We start from the raw sequence: 22,342 nt of genomic DNA, 5'->3' as shown, positions 1-22,342 counted from the left end.
CATTTAAATATTTATTGAAAAAAAAATGATTTAGTTAAAACTTTGGTTAATTTTAGTCTATACAACCGCATGATAAAAAATTATAGAAAAAGAAAATATGGAATTTTCAGATTTAGAAATTACCAAAAAATTTAACTATTACATAGGGTTCAGCTTAAGTTGGTTCTTGCTTATCACTACATAGTATAAGACCCTTCCCGCTGTCTGTCTGTTCCGGTGTATTCTTAGAGCTTTAAAATGTATATGTATATAATGATATAGTATACTATTGCACACCTATAAGCATCTATGAAAAAAAAACCTAATCTGTCCATCCATTTGGAAAGTACAATGACACGACAGCGCAATAATACACAGAACCAACCACATATACTCTACTGATTATATTCACACGAACGGTGTCCCGGGCACAAGCTAGAGTAAAAAAACACGAGTATATCTGGACGCAGTAAACTTTAATATTATCAATATAATCGCTTATCATAAACAAAATACGTAGCAGATAACTGCAAATCTAACGTCAATAAAATAAATCGCTCCCAGGTCTGAGACTCGTGTTTCCGAGAATAGCAGATTAGTTACCTAATATTTATCTTGTCTAGAATTCTATATTGAATATTATGAAAACCACCGAAATATTTCGTCACTAGTATGAATAGTAATGTGTGATATATAACCCAAAACTTGAACAATACGCTGCAATACAGCCAGTAGATAAATAAGACGTCTATAACGGTCCAGAACACAAATGCCAGTTTGGCAACCCCAAGAGGACGAGGTACTTGTATCTTTGGTGCGCCATTCAACGGGAAGTCGATGAATGAACCTGAAAATTAAATTAAGAACCACTTTAAAATGCAATGCAATGCCATTTGTTGACCGTAATTAATGACGAATTGTTTACAAACGCTGCTTGCAGTTTATCAGTGTAACATACAATGTGCAGATAGGTTGTATATACATGCAAGTGATTGCTGATTGGTCGAAATTCGTCCTGTCATCTTTTGGTACATACAGCACAGAAAATGTTACCCACGTTTTATCGCTACAAGGGCTGAATTAAAAAAAAATGTCATCGGGACTAACTATTTCCAGATCAAAATTAATCTTAATCGGTTGAGCGGTTTAACCGTCAAGAGGTAACAGAGAGAATTCGCAATTATAATATTAGTGATGTGTATATGTTTGTATCAAACGTAATTGTAATGTATTTCTAATGCATATGTATTTATGAATATTTTAAAACAAAGTCGTTTACTGTTTCAATTTTTATGTACTTTTCATGTTTCTTTTTGTTTTGTAACTTTAATATAAATCTAATTAACAAAGAAATATTATAACACAAATATGTCCATTAAATATTTTCTTGCAAAGCTAAGCTATTATAACCCTCTGCAAGTGCCACATACGCGCTAGTTCTTATTTTAGTTCCGAATATTTTGTAAGTTTGTCATTTATGGTGCTTTGCAGTTTGTGTTTGTTAGGTATGCCAATTAAATCTGTCATTTTTATTTTATAGACCTTTGTTATTTCTGGTCTGTTGTAGATAGTGTTGTTTGTAACTGTTCGATCTGTAAGTTTTTTTTTTTATGAGACAACATCACCTACAGTACTCTGATCCCAATGTAAGTAGCTAAAGCACTTGTGTTATGGAAAATCAGAAGTAACGACGGTATCACAAATACAACCCAAGACAACATAGAAAACTTATGATAATCTATATTGACTCGGCCAGGAATCGAACCCGGGACCTCGGAGTGGCGCACAAATGAAAACCGGTGTATACACCACTCCACCACGGAAGTCGTCAGGTTATTGCTCTGTAGTATAATTAGTTATACCTGATATTTTTGGTATCATTAAAATAACAAATATAAGTTATTATATGTATGAGATATATATTTATTAAATTCTCACCGTCTTTATGAAATCTCTCTAGACTCGCATTCTTTTCCTTCCAACGATCTTGAAGCCAATTTCTCAGTTCTTCCTCTTCGTACGGTAAATCTTCAATATCGTAACTGTAAATGACAATGAAAAGATTACGCTACCTTTATAAATTGCTTTATAATAAAAATACAAGCAAAAAAAGGTATGATCGTGGTAATAACACGAATAAAATATTGGATGGATTTCACATAATGTACTAAACACGTGATATTAAATTATTTTATTAATTTTGACACATACTTTAATTAAACTTGTAGTAAATAAAATTCATTTTCTATGCAATAAAAAAGGTTTTTAACGGAATGGCTAGGCTTAAGGACAAAAGTGTCACCGGATGGTAAGGGGCCAATAACGCACATAGTCATTGGCTCTAAAAAATATTAATCATTTCTTACATAAAAAAAAATCTCAATCGAAATAAACTTTATTCAAGTAAAGTTTTATATGCACTTTTGAATCCTCATTTAACAACTATATTAAGTGAAGTTACCACGGCACCGGTTCGGAAAGTAGATTCTACCAAGAACAAACGGCAAGAAACACAGTAATTACTCTTTTTCAACATTTAAAATTATAGTCGTATTAGTTAAATACAATTACGTATATATGTATGTAATATAACTGATAACACCAATTGCCAGCCTTGGAATATAATATGTTATGTTCCTTGTGCCAGCAGTTAAACTGACTTACTCATGGACATAATTTCACAGACTCAATACCTAATATTTGACGTATAATCGTAATGTCAAAAAATAGTCTTGTCTCTCTGTGTGTGTTAGACGTTGTCTGTGACACAACTACTAAAAATTATCGAAATATAATAAATTAGCTAAAGATATTTCTATGTTTCGAAATCATTCTTTTGCTGTCTGCCTCGTTCCACACTGGATACGAACTTAAGACGTTGGTAAATATGGATCATTTAGGTGATTCTACGTTTTTTTATATATATATCCTACTTAAATGGAGATTTGTTATACTTTTTGAAAGTAAGTTCATTTATGCTGTGATCTTGATAGATTTCATATTTACTTCTAGCTCTAAAAATATTCATATTTAGTACAATGAATTTTCATTATAGAAATAAGTAAATATTTATTTGAACAGCATTTATTGACATTTACGTGCACATCCACATCTTATGACCACGATTATACATTCAAATTACAACGCTCTAAGTCACATACTGTCCGTTCAAGGTAATAAAACCAGTTAAACAATTTAAATAACTAAACGAAAATAATAATAAGCAATTTTATAAAACAATAGAAACTTATTTCCTATTCAAGATAAAATTATTACCGTTTGAAGTGAAAATGTACGTGCTTAGGCATTTTACCATGCAGTAAGTCCATCTCAGTCTGCGCGGGCGCATCGTAGGCAACTGTGACGTCATACACAGACGCAAGTCCGGAATTACGCAAACGGGAACAAAGTACGGCCCAGCCTGTGGTGCGCGGGTGCAAAACATACTCAAAGTTCTGAAAAATACTTATCTCATAAATAAATAAACATAAGATACAACATAACGATTCTGAAAGACCTAGACCGTAGACGTACCTACATAATGACCTAAACTTTATTAACAATTTACTTGGCTCACTTTCAATCGAAGAATGAATACAGAAACACAAACTTCAATTAACTTTTACGTATTGCATGCGATTTAATAATAGCTCTACATAATGCACTACAGACAGTTCTTAAAAAATAAATATTTATTTATAGTAATACTATTTCAAATAGCTCCTTATGTTCACTTTAATTTTACTTCCAAGTTTCGATAGCAAACACGCCGCTATACAAAATTATATTTTTTCGCGCATCAAAAATTTTTGTTATTGAATGCAATGAAATAACAAAAGCTCGATTATACTAGTAGTAGACTCAGAATTTTTTTGTCGTAGTTTTGTGCTCCGGACATACAGTTTCTATGGCATTGTCTAGTACTGTTCATTTAAAGTAAGTAACGTAATTATTCTTTGATATTTGTTGTTTTAAATAATAAAGTTACATATTTTTAGGGTATTCTTTAAAACAAAAATCATTTTCACGATCGTTTGTTCAAGATTTCGACCAATGATATCACGTCAATATAATATCAAGGATTTCTTTATCTTTACTTCAGTTGTGGTTGGTAAAGGTTATACGAATGGCACTCGCAAACACACTACACCACGTTGATAAATTGAAACATCTAATGTTTTGGATTGACACTAACACGATCATAAATTTAAATTAAACCTACAATAATACCGGAATATGGTAGAGTTCCCCTTATGTCGGGAATTCATACAATCGATACAAATGTCCATTACGTCCCCTAATTCTCCTCTTTTTAATTGATTACTCAAAGGTGTTCCCATAGTTTTTAAACTAATAATATAAGCAAAGGTGATTAAGCCAATTCAACCCAATCAAGCAAGGATTTAAATCGAAATTTCGACCAACTTGCTTAATAAGAAAAATCTAGTTGGCAAAATTATTTTCATCTTTACACTAACTAATTTATTTTATGATATTTTTCAAGGCTTTGAAACGTATTTAAAATACTTAATAAACTTATGCAATTTTCAAATAGATTTATTCTTGATTAAAATGACATTTATTTCACACGATTCCTATGCAAACTTCACATTAATTAAATGATGAAACGTACATTTATAAATAAGATGAAACCATGAACTTTAGAATTAGCATTGATATTGTAGCAGGTTATTAAACGTGCGATAAAAACTACAAATTTAAAATAAAATTGCTCACCGGCAATTGTCTTGATAGAGCGAATTTTTCACTGCGACGTCTATTGTCTTCGCTTAAATCGGTTCCTTCCGGAAATAACACGACCTGCTGATGATATCGAAGCCTCTTATAATAGTCTACGAACTGTGTCATGCTTACTTCATCCTGTTGCCAGTTCCTCTTCACGTATAGAAAATAATTAAGCTGCATTATCCAACCTAAACATAAACATAGTAAACTCAAAAGTACGGTCAATCCACCATCATCGGTATTGGATCAGCGTGATGGAATATCAACTCTTAGCAATCTCCTGGAAAAGAGATGTTAATTTCTATTTAAACGAGCAAATGGATGGCAGGTCATCACCGATCATAAATAATGACGCTGTAAGAAATATTAAAAATAAAATAATTGAGCCACCAACCGTTGGAACGAGAATGTTATGTTCTTTTTGCCTGTAATTATACTGGCTCACTTACCCTTCAAGCCAGAACATAACAATACTGTCTACTGCTGTTTGGTCATGGTTCAAACCCAAACATTCTCCCAAAAAGCCCGAACACCGAGTAAGTAAGTAATACTAATAATAATTGTAGTGTAGTAAAATGTATTCGATGGTATTATTCGATGTTTTTGGGCGAAGTTCTTATTCGTTATAACGGTATAACGAAGATTCGCCTGAAGGGCGATTACCCTAAAATAACACTTTTTGCATTTTGATTGCTAACTTACCGTTAAGTTTGAAACAGGATAATGCCATCGAGGTAATCGCCCTCCAGGCAAATTTTACCTCTCTTTTTTATAAATTATATACGGTTTAATGTCACATTATTTAAATTTTTTTGTTACTGTTTTATTTCACACATTTTTTTATGACAATTTTAACTCAAACATTGTGAATTTATTCCATTGTGTCAATTATTCAATACCTATATAGCGAAATCTACTTCGTTCTAAAATCATTGTTAAAACATGTTATAAAATGAAAACAATAAGTAATTATGTTTGTGTTGGTCACGGCAGTAATTGTCGAGAGAGAAAACGAACTGCGCAGGGCCTTATAAGAGCACTCTGTATTCCATCACTCATAAGACTTTAGGAACGGGACGAACGCCTTACGGTCTATTCAAGGCACTGGATTTAAAACTTTTAAACTCTATCCTACTAGACACTATGATTATCTCTGAAAAAAAACTTAACTTTATCCTGTTCTTTGATTTCTAGTAATCGAAATGATATTATAACTTATGATATAAAAATAATTACTATCACAAATTATCTACCAATTAAATATCTGTTTATTTAGGAAGGTCTTATCCACGATCTCAAGAAACGGATCAGTAAATATTATGTCAAAATGAAAATTGTATGAAATAGTCATGCATTGAATCTACAAGGCGAATTTATATATAAATAGTTCTTTAGTATAATTCTCAAATAAAATCAAACAATACTTTAACAAAAACGCGGGAATATTTAGGTAAATACGGTATCTATTATCAAACTCACCCATTCCTGGAACCGTTTTAATTTCATCTTTCAAAACGAATTTAATTTTTGATTTCCCTCTTGTGATAGCATTAAGTATATTAAGTTCTGGTTTCTTAATATTTTTATCTTTACATGTGCAGTCAGCATTTCCTTCGCGTTTTTGAGTCGCGTGATACAGAGCTATCCATACATAATTCCAATCCACTCTGGTACGATGGTTCATTACAATTATAGTCGTTTCATCTGGATTCACATGATCACCGTAATGATGCAGTTCCGTGTTGCAGCACCATTGAAATAATGCCTGAAGAAGTATTTCTCTATGATTACACAGAACTGATCTTTTACATTAAAACATTGTAGTATAACAATTGGCAATACTTTACCACAGGATACAGCTCCCATAGCGAGAAAAGTAAATCCACTACTCTTCTATATAGTATATGTTTTATGAACATTAAATACAAAACTGGACAATAAAGTACGTAAAACCCTGAAATATACATCATATCAAAACAAGCACTAATGAATAATCAATATAAAGCATATACGTTTTGAAAATACGCGGTTTTTTTTCTAAGAACATTGTTATTTAACAAAGTTAGTTAGTTGTCATTCCACCGTTTGATTTAGGACCTTCTTATATATATCACAATATTATCTTTTAGAGAAAATTTTAATGTTTAAAGAACTTTATTAACCTGCTAAGATGGTATAATACCAAGCAGCACAAACCAGCACGCCTGTCGCCATGATGGCGGTCTAATACTGACGAGGGTTAAAGAAGCCCTAGCAATATGTTCTAGATTAGAACCCTTACGAACTTAGTTTCATTATACAGGCTTTACGTAAGTCACACTCACGTTAATAACTATTTTATGATTTCGTAATACTATTTTTTAAAATAAAACAAATGTTTCTAAAATAACTTATACACAAAAAACATTGTGAAGTAGGGTTAGACCCTCCACTATTATGTCTCCAATAAAACCTATCGTGTGTCTTACGCACAGAAAATAGACTCATCCTTCATAATCATGGCCCAAAAATTGTTGTGCATTTTTTAAATATTCTTTTGCAGCAGTGCGATGCGAATTCACTTATGAAATTTTGACAGCCGGGTTACAATGATACGCAATTTTGATACGTGCAATCTACACATTTTATAATGATTATAGCCAATATCGCATTTCACATTTTGACATTTTAGGCTCATTAAATTCCGGGGTTATTTTCTTCGTACAGAATAACTGTACTGCGTAATATTTTGATATTCGTTTTGTTATTCGAAATAATTTAATAATTACTCTGAGATAAAATGACTTTTTGTCGTAAAATCGCTTTATTATCTGAACATTGACTGTGAAGAATCTATGCAATGACATTTTTGGATTCAGCTTATTTGGTTGTGGCCTGAATGCTAATAGCGCAGCAATGATTCGTAAATAAAATATCTAAGTTGATTTGAACACATTTAATCAAGTATTTTACATAATTTATTCCAGAAAATACTTACCTACTGATAATACTATTTTGCAAAAAATATATATAAAACAGCATATTTTAATAATTCCTTTCCCTTATATGTTCTTCTGAAACCGTGCTCCTATTCCGGGAAGGCGTGTAAGTGTTACGATCTGAGGTACCACTTTCTTCTATAGTCATTAAGAGTTCAGTACCCTTTGTCTCCGGTAGAAATATACACAAAACAGCAGCAATCATTGGTGGTACTCCAAAAGCAACAGGAGCACACCATTTCCCATAGATTCGAAAGTTAGCAACAAACGGTGCTATCATGGAACCAAACCGCGCCATCATTGACGATATACCTATAGCAGCGTTTCGTACAACCGTCGGAAACATTTCAGAACAATACAAGTAAAGGACAATGAATGCCATGAAACTAAATAAATCGGCGACACAGGCAACTATTAAAGTACCAACATCTTCTGGAATTAAGACAATGGTTATGAGACAAACACTACTTGCAATATTAAAACTAATAATCAGTGTCTTCCTACCCATGAATTTTATAAGTGGAATGGCTAAAATACACCCACACAAGCAACCGCCGCCGCTTGTCATCACATTTAAAAAGATATTTCCTGTCAAACGACTGATAAATTGCGAGACTCCGTAATAGCAATATCCTGATACAAACCATGAAAACGACATAATCAATAAATTTCTTCTTAAATAAGAATTGCGTAATAAATCAATAATAGTTTGTTTTCGACGACTGATCATTACAGAATCCAGTTGAAATGTCTCAATTTCTCGCCGAATTTCGTGTATTGGAAGATTGTTTCTGCAAAACAATATTTTAATTAGTATCATTTAAGATGGCTTTTTTAAGTTTACATGTTAAAAAAAATATTTACTAAGATAATTTATGAGCAAACATAACTTTTTATGGCAGTAATGTAAAAAATTTCTTAATAAATTTTAATAATTATATATGTTATAATTATATACATACGTAGATATTTTTAAATAGGTTTTTAACAAATGCTTAGTACTAACATTTTAGCTATGTGTTCCATATTTTTTATAGCTTGGAATGTTTTATTCCTTGACAAAAGCCATCTGGGCGATTCAGGCAACACACATATGTAAAACAGCTGAGCTAAACTAACAGCAGATATGCTTATTTGAAAATGTACATAATCTCTTATATAATATCCAAAAACAGCTAATACAATATGTCCCATAATAAATGGAATGTGAAAAATAATAGATAGAGTCTCTCTGTGTGGGCAGCCAACGAATTCCATCAGTAGAACAAATGAAACGACCATCACTCCGCCAACAGCTGTTCCCAAAAACATTCGTAATACGGTGAAGCTCCAGTATTCAGGCATAATAGCGGTTATCAATCCAGTGAAAATTTCAAGGATAATTGCAACGAGCAAGGCTGTTCTTCTACCGAATCTGCAAATATACTATTGTATTATTCTAACGATAATCTCAGAAATTTTTCACATTTGTGGAAAAGTCAACCGAAAAGCTACAGCTTTATGGGAGAAATTGGAATGTTAGCCAATATCCTAAATCTGGGATCGTCGGATCTTGATCATTGATCCATTGTGGGAAAATGTAACACAAACCTAAATAACAATTTTGACTATTTGTGCCTTTACAAACCTGTCTGACGCAAGACCAAATACAAGGCTCCCAATTAGCACTCCAAATTGAAAAATAGTTTGTGTAAAATCCTTTTGCCACGATTTATGACATATTAAATTCCATTCCGTTACAATGGTCCGAGTGAACTCGGTCTTATCATAAACAGGCACGTCACAACATGTTTTATTGTGAGGACAAATGTATTGCACTGGAGGAGCCAAAAATAATATAGCCATCTGATGGAAAGCTACAAAAAATTTACTTAAAAAGACCATAATGCAAAGCCATATATGATACTTTCCGAAGTTTCCGATAAGAGCATTTATTTGCACCATATTAAAATAATTGTGAAAATATGTAATTAAAATTAAAAATTTAATATTAATTACACATATTACAAGTAAATCTAGATGGTCAAGCGTCTCCAATGTTACAATCCAGGTTAAAACATTAACGTTTTCACATTGATTATATAATATTACTTGATCTAATAAATAATATGTTATATTCCCATCTATTAAATTTAAAAATAATATAGACTTATAAGTACACATACCACAAACAAAAAAATGTCACTGATTTTAGATAATAAAATATGTGAAGTGGCTGTACCAAACAGTCGGATGATTGGGCTGTCATATACACTGTCATGTAACATGACATCATGCTATATTTTATCGTCAACACTGACAAAGTATTATTATTGTGTTTCGAGTTGATGAGCGACTGTAAAATGCACATGGGACATAACAGCTTAGTTGTCGAGATTTGTGGGGCATTGATGAATGATTAATATTTCTTATCTAAGGGCAGTAGTGACCACGTACCATCCGGTGATCCATTTCCCTATCTACCTACAAACCTGTAATTTTCCCTGCCTGACAGCCTGTAAGTTTCCCACTGCTGGGCTAAGGCCTCCTCTCTCTTTTTGAGGAGAGGGTTTTGGAACATATTCCACCACGCTGTTCCAATGCGGGTTCGATGAATACACATGTGGCGGAATTTCTATGAAATTAGACACATGCAGGTTTCCTCACGATGTTTTTCTTCACCGCCGAGCACGAGATGAATTATAATTACAAAAGAAGCAATATATTGCTTACATTATATTAGTCTTTTACAACGAAAGTGGGAAAAAGAGAAAAAAGCCTTAGATTTATGTATTACATGCGATTTGCTAATAACTCAGCTTCATTGTTTACAGTATCGTCGACGTTGAAAACGCAATTTTTTTGCAAATTCATAGTGAATATCATATATGAATCAAGCTGTCGACAAATAACATCGTCTGAATTCGCTGTCAATTATTGTTTATTTGGCTTTTCTCCCGTTGTGGTCGGAATATGATATAGTCTTTGTCCAAATTGTAAAGAAAACTACGAAAAGGTTATTCATAAACAGAGGTTTACTCTGTAATTTTTAAAATTGTACTATGTATTATTTGTGTGAAAATTATTAAGTGAGATCAATAATATTTTTAAATTTAACTGTATTGTTTACCTTAACAAAACTTAGATAACTATTCAAATGAGTAAAAGTATTTGAGAATCATTGGTATAGGGATACAAGAAAAAGAAAAACATAAATATAAACTTGTTTTGTAGTATTAAAAAACTACGAATTGCTATTAGCCTATTACCATAAAAACACATACGTTAAAATGTAAAAACGGTAAAGAACAAACTCTTAAACAACAATATGTGCTGTGTTCAAGGTCTTCATGGTAATTGTTATCATTGCTGTAGTTCGAGGCTTAACTAACAGTAAGTACATGTATCCGTTAAAATATTCTTGTTATGTAATTATCAATGAGCTGAGTTAATGTTCAAAATCGAGTGAGTAGTACCGACTTTGTTTGTGCTAGAAATAATTCACCTCGTATTCTTCGGTAAAAAAACATCGTGAGGAAATCTGCATACCTCGAAAGAAATTTTGACTTGTTTCAAATATACAATACTAGTGTTTGCCCGTGGCTTCGCGTTTTAGAGGTTTTGTTGTCATGGGTTATGAAAAAAGTAGCCACATAGGCTATTTTTTGGAGTTCGAATGTGCTACATCAAATTTCGTCATATTCGGTTCAGCCGTTTGGTAGTGAAAGAGCGAAAGATAGACAAATAGACATAATTTCTTTCATCATCATCATCATCAGCCCGTACCCGTCCACTGCTGGACATAGGCCTCTCCAACTGGACGCCACTGTGGTCTTTCTCCGGCTACTCGCATCCAGCTCCTGCCTGCCGCCTTGCGTATATCTTCACTCCACCGTGCCTGAGAACGTCCTATATAATTTCTTTATATCATAATTTCTTTCACATTTATAATATTATTATAGTATTCATTTTTCGTAACAAACGCTATGATTGTTATCGAATGATTAGAATATTGTTCTTGATCATATTTATAACATAAAGCAGGTACTCTTTTGAAGAATAGTGACTAGTGTAACAATACAACCCACCCATTGACTTCACGTATCATTGAATTTCGAGAAGCTACGAGCCATAGTGGGTACAACGTATTCATTGTGGCGACATCATTTGAATTACATTTTAAATGCATTTTTAATTAATCTAGTAGCTAACAAGGCTACAAACTCCGAGGTCCTTTATTTTCAGCTCTAACTTGTTAGGTACACTGAAGTACGTCACGGTATGCAAAAGTGAAGCGAAAACACAAAAATTTCCAGTATACAAGGGTGCATTAGCCGTTCTCAGCAACGGCGAGTTCCACAAGGCGACTTGCCTACCGTATGTGCATTATGTCCACAGATTACAATACAGGCAAATGACGTCATCCCATTACAGCGCATATTGACAAAGTAAAATTTTCGCGCGCTGTTTAAATATTGAATTTTATAAAATAATATAAAATGGATTTTAAAAACCAGTCAAATAACCCAGCTTAAGTCTTAAGATTTTAATTTGTAATTTATTATAAATTCACAAATACTGCCATACTCACACATCTTATTAATGGGTTACATATCAGTACACACGAACAGTATGTCAAGTACGCTCTAATGAGTTCACGAGATCTCTTTATTTTTTTTTCATCTAATTACAATCTACTTCGAAGTCAATAACTCAGAAGCAGTTATAATTAATTAGTTCCGTTACTCAATATTCCATTGCAGATTTTTTTGTCGTCGATAATTGGTCATTGTTTTTGTCAAAGATAATATTGCACATATATTATATTATAATGAGTGTCCGATTAATTCCAAGCGCCGTTCATTGACCTGTGACGTCACTTGCCGCAAATGCATTATGGCCTGCATAAAGTAACTTTCAAAGTATTCAACCTCAGTTGTAAAAAGTATGTACTAATGTTTATATTAAATATAAATTGGTATTGATTTTAATATTATCTAACGAAACAGTATTTGATAAAATAATGAAGAAATATTTATTAGTTGTTTATGGGTCGGAAGTCAGATCTTATGCAAAAAACTAGCTTGTAGCATATATACTACTTTTGTGTTTTCCTTGCTTGTTACATATAGAAACAGGTACCATAAGAGATACTTTCGAATTTATTAATACAGATAACTCATTATAACCTTTTCACCCGTAAAATAATGTTTTATACGAATACACATTTTCTAAACAATGATAAGTAAATATAATTATGTAACATCAAATCAAGCATCTCAGTCGGGTAAACGATTTGTAAAGACATTGAACACAAATAAAAACAAAGAGTAGATGTAAATCTTATGTAAATATTTATCATTAATGATTATATTAATAAAAATAAATAATTTTACCACTGAAAGATAACATCATAAACCTGCATGTTACGGGTCGAAAACATGCACATACATCCATCAATATTGTGAATTCGTTTCAAAATGAGAGCTAACTGTTGAGCTTCTGACATTCTGTCTAACTATATATTCTATAGTAACTATCTATAACTCTTAATTTTTCTTATTTTTAATAAAGGGCCAACGCGCTGGAAATTCATTTGATGTAAGTGGACTACCACGACCAATAGACATCTGCAGTAGCGCAGGCTTTGCAGATGTACTGTCACAAATTCAGGTATCTCTATTTATACTATCTACATTTAGCGCCTAAATTATAAAACATTATTTGAATGTCACTTTTCATATATATTTTTTATAGAACCGCTTTCTAACCGGCCAGTAACTTTTTTCCCATATCGAAAATTAATTTTTTGCTGAATTGTAATTTAGTGAATTGCAATCAAGAATCGTTAATTTTCTGGACGTCTACGACTGGAGCTCCTTAAAATGAGACCATAACCGATTTTTAAGTGCAACTATCGATCTGTAATGTCTGAAACAAAAAATGGATTCAGCTATTAATGTATAAGATATTCTAAAATAAACTTCAGCTTCCTATTTAATTTATTGAAAACCCCCAACGAGTTTGTATTTTTAAATATAAACATCGTGAAATAAATCTACTCAAATATAATGTAGCAAAATTTATTAAGACAAACGACGAAAATAGCCTTGAAATTAACAAAAATGAAACCTCATATTTGTAACATTGTACGGAATAAAAATAAATCATTATTCAGTAACAAATTAGCACCAAAGTTATTGTGTCATACCAGCATGCAAATGGAAACTGGCAAATGAGTAAATTGTTAAATATTTATTACCACTAATTGGCATATCCCACCGCACAGCGTTTTAAATTGAACGCCGTAAAGGAATGTTAATACCGACTGGCGTTTATGACTATGTTTTTAAATAATAAAATAAGATGAGCTGCGTCACATAATATTATCTTAAACGAAGTTACAAGCTTATCATTTTTAGATAGCTTACTTAACTACAGAGTATTCTAGCTACGTTTATGTCACGTTATATATATTCTTATTACAACACAAATGTATATGTAATGTAAAATGTTGAATTATAAACATAGTTTTGTCTAAGGGATTATCTAACTGTCTATGATAAGAACTATTTGACAGTATGTATATATTTGAGCCACTTAAATATCTATGTCGGATGCCTTTAATCTCGACAGGCTAAGTGCATGTGTCCTTGTTTAACATAGAACTTTACATTATAATATACGTGTAAGAACTATTTTTGTTTTGTATATAATATTTAATAACAACAACAACAACAGCAACCTGTAAAGTTCCCAATGCTGGACTAAGGTTTCAGGGGTAGGTTTGGAACATATTCCACCACGCTGTTCCAATACGGGTTGGTAATACACATATGGAATTTCTATGAAATTAGACACTTGCAGGTTTCCTCACGATGTTTTTTATCACCGCCGAGGACGGGATGAATTTATAAACACAAATTAAGCAAATGAATATTCATTGGTTGAACCCACAATCATCGGTTAAGATACACGTGTTCTAACCACTGGGCCATCTCAGCTCATGTTATTAATACGCTGAACTGTAATTCACTATGTACCCTTCCATAGCTTTGTAGCTTAGGTCCAATATAATCAATACTACAAATAAATCAACAATATACAAAGCAATCAACTTTCTATCATTTACAAGATTCTAAGAAATCGTATGTACAGGAACTAAAACATCTGCTTGATTTTTAACGTATTATACAGATCCCGTCAACAACCGGTGGTTTTATTAAATAAATAATAATACGAAAAATAAATCTTATATCAGTTACAACGTAATAAAATTTAATAAAAATGTCTGTTTATCTGATAAATCCTTTCTGAGATAAATGTCACAAACAACTTACGTTTACTATTATGTCATGTACTTATCTCTTAATATTGCAACATCCGTATCTGTTTCAGTGATATGTTTACACTGCGTACATATTGGAAACAAAATCCCCTTGGTGTCTGTCTGAACACAACAACTAATAAAAATTTTTTTGGTTCTTAAATGATTGTTTGTGTTAAGGGAAAATATTGAAGTATTATAAGTAAGATTGCATCCGTGAAGAATCTTCTTTTGCAGTCTCCTCTTTGATTGATGCGTCTTTATACGAAATGAACTATGCCAACTTGACTGGCTTTCCGCATGCACGTTATATGTTATAAGTAAGCGTTTTATGAGGACCCTAATTCCAACCGTTCGAAGCGTGGGGATATGTACGATGTTTTCCTTCACCGCCGAGCAGGGGATGAATTATAAACACAAATTAAGCACATATATATATAGAGGTGCTTGCCTGGGTTTGGAACCGCAATCATCGGTTAAGATGCACGCGTTCTAACCATTGGGCCATCTCAGCTCTATGTATGCTTAGATCTTTAAAATTACGCAACGGAATTTGATGCGGTTTTTTTTTTAAATTCAAGAGGATGGTTTTTATGTTTAACACATACACGCATAATATAGTAGAGAAACACTGATAATTTTAGTGTTTTCTAATTTTACGTTTAAGTAAAAAAAATATATTGTGTTACATTTCAAACTCTGGCTGAATCAAAATATTGTTCAACAGTATTGTAACTTCAAAAAATCCGACATAGTATATGGACATATACTATGATAGACATCAGCATTGCACCCGTGCGAAACCAGGGCGGGTCACTAGTTATTCATAAAAGACAAAAGATAAGGAAAAATATCTCCTTACCAATTTTGAATAATTTGAACTACACCTAGTCACAGTACAATAATATTAATAAATGATGATGATTATCCTGTAGCTCTTACGTTACGATAGGATTACGATACTTTTTATAACATTTATCCCTTAATACACTGACTAGTCAAACCGGAACACAACAAAACTATAACATATTGAGGGTATAGCAGCTTGACTGCAGAATATTAAAAATTTTTTTTAATATTCCGGAATTTCATTATACAGATATCATTTTTTTAAAACGGTAATTTTTTTATCTTTGCTAATACATAATTATAATATAACCATTTTATAATTGATTTTAATTATAACAAATCAATAGCAAAGTAAAGCCCCATTATATTATCGCTATTAGTATAATATGAATAACATAACAAAACAAATAGAAATTAGATTACATTTGTAATAATTGAACGATAATTTAAAGTTCAGGAGTGAAAAGAAAAAAAACAAACTTTCGATAAAAACAGTTATAAAAATTACTGTCTGTTCCCACACACGTTAAAAAAAGATCGTTAGCTAAAGATTATACTAATAGCCTAAATGCAAGCGTGTCTGTTTGGTACGTAATCACTGAACGTATCGTATAAATAAACAATTTCAAATATAAAACCCCAGGCCAAATACCTTACAAGGCTACCTGCCCAGTTTCTGGATAAGGTCAACGACGTATATAAATTGCGAATAAAACTTTTAAATAAACGAATAAACGAATTTCACGCGGACCGAGTCGCAGGAAAAAGCAAGTGAAACAAAACAATTAAAGGAGATACATTATCTGTTCTTATGCTATAAATATTAATAAAAATAGGCCAAGCGAATGAGTTCCGTATGATGCATATTTTTCTATATTCTTTCGATAGTACATTACAACATAAATTCAACGCAATAGTGCAATTAAATTTAATTGTATTACTTAATCTCCGTGGTATCCAACAAATTTACTATAGTAATGAATCAGTTTATAACGTGACGATTTTTTATTTATATTTACATACACGAGAATCTAATAATTACATAGGATATTAAAAAACACAGCACATACAATATAAAAAAATAATCTGTTTGTAAATGTTCCTTTTGTCTTTTTTTTTTTATTTGTAGACGGTCGAACAAACGGTTTACTGTTGTCCGCTTAAATTTGTCCTGCAAGAAGTCGCCACGTCACCAAAGCGCTACCAACTTATGCTTGTTATACTGAGTCAATCATCCTTCAAACCGGAACACAAGATAAAACAATACAATATCTGTTTGGCGGTAAAATATGTGAGTGAGTAGTACCGATCCGTATTACAGAAAGTTCTATCTCGAAGTAATTTTTAAATTTAGACCTATTTCCATACAGCAGAAAGATCATGTATAAGATGCATGTTTCCTTACAATGTTTTGAGATGAAATAGATTTACATAGAGACGAAGTACATGAAAATTCAGTGTATACTGAATATATACATACAATTTCCTAAGGAAAGTTTCATAAAGTAACAACGCATCGTTTCTTCGAAGTCATCTGTTTAAGCTGAATCTAGGCCAGGGTTAGCACACCCTAGACACACTTAGCCTTTATATCAAATAAACTCATAGTACATAAATACTTTATATAAAATGTCACTTGCAATCAGGAATCTTGGATTAAAGTCTTCCTTATGATACAAGCAATAAATCTTGGTGATAATATCATCATAAAAGTGAGAAATAAATATTGGTGATTTGTTAGCTTTAGACATCAATCATCTTTCTTTCATAAACAAAGTTTGGAACAATAAAACTACCGAAGTATTGTGACTGCCAAATTTAAATAAACAAGATATTAATGATCAGTATAGGCGCCTACTTAGTTGCCGTGTGTTTGTAGTTTTAAGCCATATTTTTTTGTATTTATGATATAAAGCTTTGTAACCCGTAAAATCAGCATTTATCTGTGCTTAAGAAAGAACGCCGATAAAAAAGTCATAATTATGTGAAATAAAAAATACATAGATATTATTTTTTTAATATTTACTACAATACTATTTACATTTATAATCTAACTTAAAAGTAGTTTTTCATAAAAATAATATTCTATGTTTTACTTGTTGTTGATTTCTTTTTGCCAAATTGTTCTCCCTCCTCTATTGTAGTCATCAACTCACAACCTTTAGTCTCAGGGAGAACGAACGCTATACACGCTGCTACAAGTGGGAATATCGCAAAGATTAGTGGAGGCATCCAGAGAGCAACGTCTCTCAATTCTATCACAAAAGGTGCCAACATCGAACCTACACGCGCCATCATTGAAGAAAATCCAAGAGCAGCGTTTCGTACAACTGTTGGAAATAATTCTGTACAATATAAGTATACTAACACGAAAACAATGAAGCTAGCTACTACTCCAATACTTGCACAAACAACAGAACCTACGCCTTCTGGGATAACGCATAAAACTAACAAACATAAACCGCATATAGCATTAAACACTATCAAAATAGTTCTTCTACCAATTACTTTCATTAAAGGTATAGACGCTAAGGTCCCGAGTAGAGTGACGCTGGCACTCGCTGCCACGTTTACAAAAACATTACCACTTAATTGACCAACGTATTGTGAGACTCCATAGAAACAGTAACTGCAAGTCAACCAGTTGAACGACATCGCCAAAATGTTTTTTCTCAAATTCGGTGTCCGAAAAAGATCCAATATATTTCCTTTTTTAAGTTGACTCTTTTGAACCGATTCTTGATATAATTCCACATCCCTTCTTATGTTTTCGGTCGGACGATTATTTCTATAAAATAAAAGACATATTTAATAATAGTATTGGTCGCAAAATATTTTAATACAATCATTAATGCAAAATCTTACACTTTAGCTACTCGTTCCAATATTGTAATAGCTTCATCCGTTTTATGTACTGCTATCAACCAACGAGGCGTCTCGGGTATTAGAAAGAAATATGAAAGGAGGATAATTCCTGGTAAAGATATCGCTAATTGAAAGTCCTTGTAGTCCCTGAAGAAATATCCAAAAACTGGCAGCAACATGTGACCCATATTAAATGGGACTTGATAAAGTGCCGAAATGACATCTCGATATTTTGTCCCAACAAATTCCATAACAATTACAAAACCGGTGACCATTGTACCTCCAACAGACATTCCTACTAAAAATCGAATGAACGTAAACGTCCAAAAGTCTGGTACATATGCGGCAACTATGCCCATCGAGACTTGAATAACAACTGCTAGTAAGAGAGGCTTTATTCTTCCAAACCTAAAAACACAAAATCATAATTATTTTTCGAATAAAAAAATACTTGAAAACCTAATTAAATCCCATGAATTGAACATTATAGACGTAAAATACATCGATACTATGAAAGTTAAATTCATGTTTGTTTTTTTATATCAATTATTTAAAAAAGATCTAATATATTGATCACGTTTAATTACCTTACCTATCAGAAGCCATTCCAAACAGTACACTGCCCAATAAAGTTCCTAGTTGAAACAACGTTTGCGTAAAACTCGTCAGCCATTTTCTATCACATATCAAATTCCATTCCATAATAATTGAGTTTGTAAATATCGAAGTGTTATATTGTGGATTCGGACATGGGCATATTCCATCACTAGAACCCCCACAATTGTATTCTACTTTTGGCGATAGGAATATAATGGCCATCTGGTGAAAAGCCACCGGAAACTTTGATAAAAATATCAATAAACATAAGTATAACTGATATTTTCCGAAAGAGCCTATCACTCTTTGTATGATATCTTGATTCGGAACATTTCGATTTGAACTTATGCCTGTAAATAAAAAATAAAAACTAATAATAAAGTAAGTCTAAAAATATTATTAAATAACAATAAATATAATTCTTTATTAATAACACGTAAAAATTGTAGTTACAGTTTTAAACAGAGACGACGACAATAGACGTTATTTTATTGTTTATTATTTATGAACATTAGATAATTTTGTTATATTTAAGTAATATGTAATATTATACTTTTATTATCTTACGTGAGTTGATTTATAGCCGTAACAAGTTGTTCAACTTTCAAATTAATTAAAATTACGTTTCTAATATCTAGTGACAATTAGTATATAATGTAATATTTAATGCCGGGTTTACGTTATTTTATTACTTATTACATGAATTACTAAATAAACAATATATAATTAATTGATGAATATTACCTGGAATATAAAAACCTTGGAATATTTTTTCACTTAAACTCATAATCATTGCATATGACTTAAGTGTCGATAATATATTAATATTTTTACAGCTATTTTCATCTAGCATTAAAGAGTATTCACTCATATATTATAGTAAAAACTATTTAGAAATTCATCGACAGCAACAAAAACTCTTGGCCTTTTTTTGTAATCACTTAAGTGTTTTTAGTGATAATGTTAATGAAATAGAAAATATAATGTTATTGTATTATTTTACAGGCCTTCCAAGGCTTTAAAACAATTATTTAAAGGTCAAATATCAATTCCCGCTCTATTATAACATTGAAAATAATTTAAGCGAAACTTAAATTATTAAGCGCTCATTATAACCATGGTAATATATTACAAATTGCGATTAAATATAATGAATATTAAAAACTAACGAAATAAGTTGATTACTATGTAAATAATTAAAATAAGAAAATAATAAATTTATTAACAATGAAATTTTGTTTTAAATATTTAATAAAATATTTTAATTTAAGATACAAAAGAAACATGTATTATTTCATGTCTTTGTAGTATCAGCTTATAATCAAGGTTAGAGCCTCAATATTTGCAATATCGAGGTCGTATACTTTCACCACAAACATTCTTACCATTTTCCTCTTTGTGATTTTGAAGCTCCATGGTATTGAGTCTGCTTTCTGCACTATAACACTAATAAGCTAGCACACACTTTCGTATCATTGGGGATAGGCGGTGAATGTTTATCCAATGGCATACAGCAACAGACTGGCTTGGTATTCTTTAGTCTTTTTGATAATGCGCTCGCGCCGCTGAGTTGTGCTCTCGCTCGTCGCGAATCGCGATACTACTGTCATTAAATGCATTTAAACGTGATGTAGTGACATTTCTAACTTAATATCATAATGCTTTTGTAACTGAACTATTTGAAATAATTAACGTAAGCGCTGAAGATCGATAGTGAAGAAATTATCGATGGCATAATGAACAACAATATTAGATTATAAATTGATTTTTCTGTAGCTACTGGAGTTATCTACGAGTATTTATTAAAAAAAATGCAATTAATAATTTCGCGATTAATTAAAAAGTATTATTTATGTTATTGCGCTATTGCGTTAAATAGTCACTTTATTGAGGAATTTTAAAGGCAATGTAATTTTACGCTTCGACTTTAAGAAGCAGAGCAATAATCATAAATGTCAATCAATTTATGTAACAATACAAAATGAACAAATATTTAGTGGTTTTTTTAATTTAAAAATGAATTATCACACGATTCGAGTTATAAGTAAAGGCACTTTATTTAAGACGAAATTGGTTAATCAGTAGGTACATGAAGAAAATATAGAATTGATCTATTTTCATACGAAGGCGCGCCCCTCCACGCTGTATTATCGACGTGCATGTACCTATGTGTGATATCTTACAAGATCTATTAGTATGCATGAAACAACTCATGTACGAATAAATACAACAAAAAATACAAAAGAGAAAATAGTTTAACGTGGACCCCGACGAGTCCTCGTAAAAAACCTACAGCTTTTTTTATATCTTGGCAAGTGTATTTAATAAAGAGTGTATTTAATAAAGAGTCGAGATGGCCCAGTGGTTAGAACGCTTGCAACTTAACCGATGATTGCGGGTTCGAACCCAGGCAAGCACCGCTGATTCATGTGCTTATTTTGTCTTTATAATTCATCTCGTGCTCAGCGGTGAAGGAAAACATCGTGAGGAAACCTGCATGTGACAAATTTCATAGAAATTCTGCCACATGTGTATTCCACCAACCCGCATTGGAACAGCGTGGTGGAATATGTTCCAAGCATTCTCCTCAAAGGGAGAGGAGGCCTTTAGCCCAGCAGTGGGAATTTACAGGCTGTTGTTGTTGTATTTAATATGACTCGCAATAAACGGCATATACGGCATACGTTATTCTTTACCTGTATATGTTATGTTAAAGTACAAACGTTTCATCTTAATTCTACTCAAGGACAAAGCCACTGCTTTATCGTAAAATCTGTCGTATTTAGAGTAGTTTTAGCGGGAATCCCGAATAAACATACCACAAACATCTTAGTCTTTTAATCTTAGCTTGTTAACTAATTAGGGCATTATTACAACTAGCAATTCACACAGTTTATTTAAATAAAATGATGATAAAAAATACTTTAGTAAATTTTTAAATACAAATTTGTTAACATGCTTATGTAAAACTCCTACTTCATTCGAGTGGCTAGCCACCAAATTTCTGTAATACTCAGCCTTA

At 31.9% G+C, this 22,342-nt stretch overlaps 3 protein-coding genes across 4 annotated transcripts; all 3 read right to left on the bottom strand.

Annotated features, from left to right (window-relative positions):
• Window positions 1-262: 262 nt before the first annotated feature.
• LOC124543832 (lysocardiolipin acyltransferase 1-like) lies at window positions 263-6,998 on the bottom strand. The gene is made up of 7 exons (XM_047122154.1): window positions 6,888-6,998; window positions 6,573-6,679; window positions 6,205-6,490; window positions 4,717-4,913; window positions 3,256-3,434; window positions 1,918-2,021; window positions 263-826 (listed from the first exon to the last, which is right to left on the bottom strand). The coding sequence occupies exons 1-7, from the start codon at window positions 6,937-6,939 to the stop codon at window positions 579-581; spliced, it is 1,173 nt and encodes a 390-aa protein (XP_046978110.1). The 5' UTR covers window positions 6,940-6,998; the 3' UTR covers window positions 263-578.
• Window positions 6,999-7,120: 122 nt separating this feature from the next.
• Window positions 7,121-10,262, bottom strand: LOC124543831 (organic cation transporter protein-like). 2 transcript variants are annotated; one of them, XM_047122151.1, is made up of 3 exons: window positions 9,331-10,262; window positions 8,710-9,117; window positions 7,121-8,494 (listed from the first exon to the last, which is right to left on the bottom strand). In XM_047122151.1, exons 1-3 carry the CDS (start codon window positions 9,864-9,866, stop codon window positions 7,750-7,752), a joined length of 1,689 nt encoding a protein of 562 aa, XP_046978107.1. In that variant the 5' UTR covers window positions 9,867-10,262; the 3' UTR covers window positions 7,121-7,749. The 2 variants fall into 2 exon arrangements, with proteins under 2 accessions (XP_046978107.1, XP_046978109.1); XM_047122153.1 differs by lacking the exon at window positions 9,331-10,262 and having other exon boundaries at window positions 8,710-9,324.
• Window positions 10,263-17,885: 7,623 nt separating this feature from the next.
• LOC124543724 (organic cation transporter-like protein) lies at window positions 17,886-20,977 on the bottom strand. The gene is made up of 4 exons (XM_047121999.1): window positions 20,706-20,977; window positions 19,316-19,670; window positions 18,724-19,131; window positions 17,886-18,646 (listed from the first exon to the last, which is right to left on the bottom strand). The coding sequence occupies exons 1-4, from the start codon at window positions 20,734-20,736 to the stop codon at window positions 17,944-17,946; spliced, it is 1,497 nt and encodes a 498-aa protein (XP_046977955.1). The 5' UTR covers window positions 20,737-20,977; the 3' UTR covers window positions 17,886-17,943.
• Window positions 20,978-22,342: the final 1,365 nt, after the last annotated feature.

Source organism: Vanessa cardui, chromosome 3, assembly GCF_905220365.1.
Source record: "Vanessa cardui chromosome 3, ilVanCard2.1, whole genome shotgun sequence".
NCBI lineage: Eukaryota > Metazoa > Arthropoda > Insecta > Lepidoptera > Nymphalidae > Vanessa > Vanessa cardui.
This window is presented reverse-complemented; position numbering and strand designations above follow the sequence as displayed.